The 7,500-nt window shown below is 38.3% G+C and overlaps 1 protein-coding gene across 1 annotated transcript in view; it reads right to left on the bottom strand.

Moving 5' to 3' along the window:
- The window catches only part of LOC119484109 (rho GTPase-activating protein 15-like), an 8,939-nt gene extending 2,027 nt beyond the window's left edge, over positions 1 to 6,912 (bottom strand). Inside the window, exons 1-5 of the mRNA XM_037762619.1 lie at positions 6,748 to 6,912; positions 4,468 to 4,566; positions 4,190 to 4,267; positions 3,588 to 3,722; positions 3,260 to 3,365 (exon numbers count right to left, since the gene is read on the bottom strand). Coding sequence (XP_037618547.1) covers positions 3,260 to 3,365; positions 3,588 to 3,722; positions 4,190 to 4,267; positions 4,468 to 4,566; positions 6,748 to 6,880 — 551 coding nt within the window. The 5' untranslated portion in view covers positions 6,881 to 6,912. The remainder of the gene's footprint in view (positions 1 to 3,259; positions 3,366 to 3,587; positions 3,723 to 4,189; positions 4,268 to 4,467; positions 4,567 to 6,747) is intronic.
- Positions 6,913 to 7,500: the final 588 nt, after the last annotated feature.

The following is a 7,500-nucleotide window of genomic DNA, read 5'->3' as shown; positions in this document are numbered from 1 at the left end:
TAACCCATTAAATAGTCCCTAACCCTAACCCTAACCCTAACCCTAACCCATGAAAATAGTCCCTAACCCTAACCCATTAAATAGTCCCTAACCCTAACCCTAACCCTAACCCATTAAATAGTCCCTAACCCTAACCCTAACCCATGAAAATAGTCCCTAACCCTAACCCATTAAATAGTCCCTAACCCTAACCCATGAAAACAGTCCCTAACCCTAACCCATTAAATAGTCCCTAACCCTAACCCATGAAAATAGTCCCTAACCCTAACCCATTAAATAGTCCCTAACCCTAACCCATGAAAATAGTCCCTAACCCTAACCCATTAAATAGTCCCTAACCCATTAAATAGTCCCTAACCCTAACCCATGAAAATAGTCCCTAACCCTAACCCATTAAATAGTCCCTAACCCTAACCCATGAAAACAGTCCCTAACCCTAACCCATTAAATAGTCCCTAACCCTAACCCTAACCCTAACCCTAACCCATGAAAATAGTCCCTAACCCTAACCCATGAAAATAGTCCCTAACCCTAACCCATTAAATAGTCCCTAACCCTAACCCATGAAAACAGTCCCTAACCCTAACCCATTAAATAGTCCCTAACCCTAACCCATGAAAACAGTCCCTAACCCTAACCCATTAAATAGTCCCTAACCCTAACCCATGAAAATAGTCCCTAACCCTAACCCATTAAATAGTCCCTAACCCTAACCCATGAAAATAGTCCCTAACCCTAACCCATTAAATAGTCCCTAACCCTAACCCATGAAAACAGTCCCTAACCCTAACCCATTAAATAGTCCCTAACCCTAACCCATTAAATAGTCCCTAACCCTAACCCATTAAATAGACCCTAACCCTTACCCATGAAATAGTCCCTAACCCATTAAATAGTCCCTAACCCAAACCCATTAAATAGTCCCTAACCCTAACCCATTAAATAGACCCTAACCCTAACCCATTAAATAGTCCCTAACCCATTAAATAGTCCCTAACCCTAACCCATGAAAATAGTCCCTAACCCTAACCCATTAAATAGTCCCTAACCCATTAAATAGTCCCTAACCCTAACCCTAACCCTAACCCTAACCCATGAAAATAGTCCCTAACCCTAACCCATGAAAATAGTCCCTAACCCTAACCCATTAAATAGTCCCTAACCCTAACCCATGAAAACAGTCCCTAACCCTAACCCATTAAATAGTCCCTAACCCTAAACCCATGAAAACAGTCCCTAACCCTAACCCATTAAATAGTCCCTAACCCTAACCCATGAAAATAGTCCCTAACCCTAACCCATTAAATAGTCCCTAACCCTAACCCATGAAAACAGTCCCTAACCCCTAACCCATTAAATAGTCCCTAACCCTAACCCATTAAATAGTCCCTAACCCTAACCCATTAAATAGACCCTAACCCTTACCCATGAAATAGTCCCTAACCCATTAAATAGTCCCTAACCCAAACCCATTAAATAGTCCCTAACCCTAACCCATTAAATAGACCCTAACCCTAACCCATTAAATAGTCCCTAACCCTAACCCATTAAATAGTCCGTAACCCTAACCCATGAAAATAGTCCCTAACCCTAACCCATTAAATAGTTCCTAACCCATTAAATAGTCCCTAACCCTAACCCTAACCCTAACCCTAACCCTAACCCTAACCCATGAAAATAGTCTCTAACCCTAACCCATTAAATAGTCCCTAACCCTAACCCTAACCCATACCCATTAAATAGTCCCTAACCCTAACCCTAACCCATGAAAATAGTCCCTAACCCTAACCCATTAAATAGTCCCTAACCCTAACCCATGAAAACAGTCCCTAACCCTAACCCATGAAAACAGTCACTAACCCTAACCCATTAAATAGTCCCTAACCCTAACCCATGAAAATAGTCCCTAACCCTAACCCATTAAATAGTCCCTAACCCTAACCCATTAAATAGTCCCTAACCCTAACCCATGAAAATAGTCCCTAACCCTAACCCATTAAATAGTCCCTAACCCTAACCCATGAAAATAGTCCCTAGCCCTAACCCATTAAATAGTCCCTAACCCATTAAATAGTCCCTAACCCTAACCCATTAAATAGTCCCTAACCCATTAAATAGTCCCTAACCCTAACCCATTAAATAGTCCCTAACCCATTAAATAGTCCCTAACCCTAACCCATTAAATAGTCCCTAACCCTAGCCCATGAAATAGTCCCTAACCCTAACCCATTAAATAGTCCCTAACCCATTAAATAGTCCCTAACCCTAACCCATGAAATAGTCCCTAACCCTAACCCATTAAATTGTCCCTAACCCTAACCTATTAGATAGTCCCTAACCCTAACCCATGAAAATAGTCCCTAACCCATTAAATAGTCCCTAACCCAAACCCATTAAATAGTCCCTAACCCTAACCCATTAAATAGACCCTAACCCTAACCCATTAAATAGTCCCTAACCCATGAAATAGTCCCTAACCCTAACCCATTAAATAGTCTCTAACCCATTAAATAGTCCCTAACCCATTAAATAGTCCCTAACCCTAACCCATTAAATAGTCCCTAACCCTAACCCATTAAATAGTCCCTAACCCTAACCCATGAAAATAGTCCCTAAACCTAACCCATTAAATAGTCCCTAACCCATTAAATAGTCCCTAACCCTAACCCATTAAATAGTCCCTAACCCTAACCCATGAAAATAGTCCCTAACCCTAACCCATGAAAATAGTCCCTAACCCTAACCCATTAAATAGTCCCTAACCCATTAAATAGTCCCTAACCCTAACCCATTAAATAGTCCCTAACCCATTAAATAGTCCCTAACCCTAACCCATTAAATAGTCCCTAACCCATTAAATAGTCCCTAACCCTAACCCATTAAATAGTCCCTAACCCTAACCCATTAAATAGTCCCTAACCCTAGCCCATGAAATAGTCCCTAACCCTAACCCATGAAATAGTCCCTAACCCTAACCCATTAAATTGTCCCTAACCCTAACCTATTAGATAGTCCCTAACCCTAACCCATTAAATAGTCCCTAACCCATGAAAATAGTCCTTATGGGATCAAGGATTGACTCATAAATGTGAGTGTATTAAATTTAAGTAATTACTAATTTAATTTCCTGTGGATTGACCAATGGCTCGGCTAATGATTTCTTAAATAGTACTTAATGTGACTAAAATGTTTTCAGCTGGTTGACTTTGTGTTCTTTCTACTGAGTCTTCAGGTGTGGTTCAGGTGTACGTAGGCGTACCTGTGCAGGTGGCTGAAGAGCACCTTCATGGTGTCCTGGTTGGGTTTGGGCAGTTCCTGGACCAGTTTCTTCACAGCCTGAACTTTGTGTTTGGTTTCTTTAATCTCTGTTTAGAGAAAAAACAGCAACAGTTTTACATGTGTATAGTATTGTAGTTTAACAGGTTTAATGTGTGTAATGACTGTGTAATGCTATGTAAGTCAGAGTGAGAGTGTTAAAGTGGATCCTATAAATAAATATATATATATATATGCAGCGTATATATATATATATATATATATACGCTGCAGGCAGCCAGTAAAGATATGAGTATGAGGGTTTGACTCACTGACGGCCTCAACAAACGGCTGGAAGAACCTGAAGGGGAATAGTGGCTCAGGTAGTTCCCGGAAAAACATCTTGAGGGCTCCGGTGATGACGTGGATATCCTCCCACTGACTGTGGTCCAGGTCCAGGTCCTCCTCTGGGGGGACAGAGGATCATTTAATTATGTTTACATCGTTTAGCTGATGAGCTGGACTCAGATCGCTCTGAGTATTTACAGTATTTTACATTTGCTTTTATCACATCAAAATTTGAATTTACAAAACTCTGAAAACTAAATACTGTGTTTTTGGTTAAATGTTGAAAACATTAACTCATGCTTGACTAGTTCAATAATTAACCATCTTTACTGAACAAAGAGTGGTGACTAGAAAAACCTTCATCATCTATCTATATAGATCCTATAGATATATCTATATATAGGATCTGTTTGATACGAGCGTACGATGTGAGAACTAGATTAACGGATATATTATCAATATTTCATCATTATGTTGATGCAACAGAATCCTGGTGCAGTTATGTTTCTGTTCAAACAGATGTCCTGTTGTAAATTAATAGAATTTAAATGTAATAATTGTAGGAGACAGTTTGTGTTGAACTGACCCTGATCGACGATGAAGCGAAGTTTCTGGACTGTGGCCAGATTTCCACTAACTCTGTAGATCCCGTCGACCTCCAGACCTGAAACCATAAACACACAGTCGATGAAACAAAACCCAAACGGACTTCAGTCTGTAGAAATACTGATCTAAAGAAGATCTAACCCTAACCCTCATCTGGCAGGTGTGCTCTGTACTAAGAGTGGGAGGGGGTTAACCCTAACACCGTATTACTTAGTAGGAAGTGTTTTACCTTTCATCAGCGGCCGTTAGTCAACCTACCTCGCTTCTCAATGGCGTCCAAACAGATCTGAGCGAACCTCGGCACTGTGGTTCCTTCACGTTCACAGAGTGTCAACAGATGGCAGCCGAAAACCCGATCTGAGATGGAAATTAGAACATTAACATCAATCAGTACCACAGACAGCATATGACTGGTATAGATTTCACCTTGTTTCACCTTGTTTCACCTTGTTTCAACTTGTTTCACTTTGTTTCAACTTGTTTCACCTTGTTTAACCTTGTTTCACTTTGTTTAACCTCGTTTCAACTTGTTTAACCTCGTTTCAACTTGTTTCACCTTGTTTCACCTTGTTTCACTTTGTTTAACCTCGTTTCAACTTGTTTCAACTTGTTTCAACTTGTTTAACCTTGTTTCAACTTGTTTAACCTTGTTTCAACTTGTTTCACCTTGTTTCAACTTGTTTAACCTCGTTTCAACTTGTTTCACCTTGTTTAACCTTGTTCAACTTGTTTCAACTTGTTTCAACTTGTTTAACCTCGTTTCAACTTGTTTCACTTTGTTTCAACTTGTTTAACCTCTTTTCAACTTGTTTCACCTTGTTTCAACTTGTTTAACCTCGTTTCAACTTGTTTCACCTTGTTTAACCTTGTTCAACTTGTTTCAACTTGTTTCAACTTGTTTAACCTCGTTTCAACTTGTTTCACCTTGTTTAACCTTGTTTCACTTTGTTTCACCTTGTTTCAACTTGTTTCACCTTGTTTAACCTAGTTTCAACTTGTTTCAACTTGTTTAACCTCGTTTCAACTTGTTTCACCTTGTTTCAACTTGTTTAACCTCGTTTCAACTTGTTTCACCTTGTTTCAACTTGTTTAACCTCGTTTCAACTTGTTTCACCTTGTTTAACCTTGTTTCAACTTGTTTAACCTTGTTTCACTTTGTTTCACTTTGTTTCACCTTGTTTAACCTTGTTTCAACTTGTTTCAACTTGTTTAACCTCGTTTCAACTTGTTTCACCTTGTTTCAACTTGTTTCACCTTGTTTCACCTTGTTTCACTTTGTTTCACTTTGTTTCACTTTGTTTCACCTTGTTTCAACTTGATGTTGTCATCATGGCATAATGTGGTCCTACCATGTGGACACCTACTGTAGCAGAAACTACCACAGAGGAGGTTTTGAGTTTTTTTTTTTTTTTTTTTAAAGTTAGGTTTGTGTACTTTGCCAGGTGTTTATATGTCTGTCTGTCTATCTGTAGACAACTTTTGTCAATGCGATAGCGTCACAACCGTGCAAGATCATGAAAGTCATGAAAACTTTACAGGTGTGTAGTTGAGATCAAAATGTAGGCTGAGTTCGAAGATGGATGTGAACCGCGCAAGATAGCCTCTAGTTAATATTGCAAAAGGTTTAAGGACTAATTGTTATTGTTACATATTTAATGACTAATTGTTACATATTTAATAATTAATTGTTATTGTTACATATTTAATGACTAATTGCTAATGACTAATTGTTATTGTTACATATTTAATGACTAATTGTTATTATTACATATTTAATGACTAATTGTTATTGTTACAACAGGTTTAATGATTAATGTTAAAATAGTTTTAATGACTAATCGCTATTGTTACATATTTAATGACTAATCGTTATTGTTACAACAGGTTTCATGACTAATTGTTATTGTTACAACAGGTTTCATGACTAATGTTACAACAGGTTTAATGACTAATTGTTATTGTTAAATATTTAATGACTGTTACAAAAGTTTTTATCACTAATTGTTATTGTTACATATTTAATGACGAATCATTATTGTTACATATTTAAGGACTAATTGTTATTGTTACAACAGGCTTATTGACTAATGTTACAAAAGTTTTGATAACTAATTGTTATTGTCATATATTTAATGACTAATCATTATTGTTACAACAGGTTTAATGACTAATGTTACAAAAGTTTTGATGACTAATTGTTAACCAAGATAATGCAGATACCAGTTTATACTTCTGAAAACCTCTCTGATCTGTTGTGAAAACTTTATTCAAACCCCCAAAACTTTATTTATACTCTAGTAGTAATCTCAAAGTTGGATGTGTTGTTTTGATGAAATGTGTCTGAAATGATGCAGCAGACATTAATATAGAATATTTCAAAATCAAACAAGACATTTTCACTGAATGGAAACATCCGAGAAGTTCAATGTAGAGCTGCAAAAACATGATACAGAAAATAAATATGATACTGTCACACAGAGTGGAAGAGGAGGCTGGGAACATCCTTAAAACTGTTTATATATAAGAAAAAGAGGAAACCTTTGATGAGGCCTTTCTCCTGCAGAGTCTTCATGGATGGACGTCTGGTAATGAACTTCTTCAGTCTGTTCTTCACTCCATTCTTGTCGGCGCTGTCGGAGGTGCTGTGTTTCAGCTTGGAGCTGCTGAACATACCTGCAGAAAAACATGAACATTAACTAACAGTTAGGAGCTGAGGTGTTAACAGTTAGGAACTGAGTTGTTAACAGTTAGGAACTGAGTTGTTAACAGTTAGGAGCTGAGGTGTTAACAGTTAGGAACTGAGTTGTTAACAGTTAGGAACTGAATTGTTAACAGTTAGGAGCTGAGTTGTTAACAGTTAGGAGCTGAGGTGTTAACAGTTAGGAACTGAGTTGTTAACAGTTAGGAACTGAGTTGTTAACAGTTAGGAGCTGAGGTGTTAACAGTTAGGAACTGAGTTGTTAACAGTTAGGAGCTGAGTTGTTAACAGTTAGGAGCTGAGTTGTTAACAGTTAGTGAACAGAGTACCTGAGCAGGTAGTGAACAGAGTACCTGAGCAGGTAGTGAACATTGTACCTGAGCAGGTAGTGAACAGAGTACCTGACCAGGTAGTGTACAGAGTACCTGACCAGGTAGTATACGGAGTACCTGACCAGGTAGTGTACAGAGTACCTGACCAGGTAGTGTACAGAGTACCTGACCAGGTAGTATACGGAGTACCTGACCAGGTAGTGAACAGAGTACCTGACCAGGTAGTGTACAGAGTACCTGACCAGGTAATGTACAGAGTAC

The sequence above is a fragment of the Sebastes umbrosus genome, assembly GCF_015220745.1.
Source record: "Sebastes umbrosus isolate fSebUmb1 chromosome 13 unlocalized genomic scaffold, fSebUmb1.pri SUPER_13_unloc_2, whole genome shotgun sequence".
Lineage (NCBI taxonomy): Eukaryota > Metazoa > Chordata > Actinopteri > Perciformes > Sebastidae > Sebastes > Sebastes umbrosus.
This window is presented reverse-complemented; position numbering and strand designations above follow the sequence as displayed.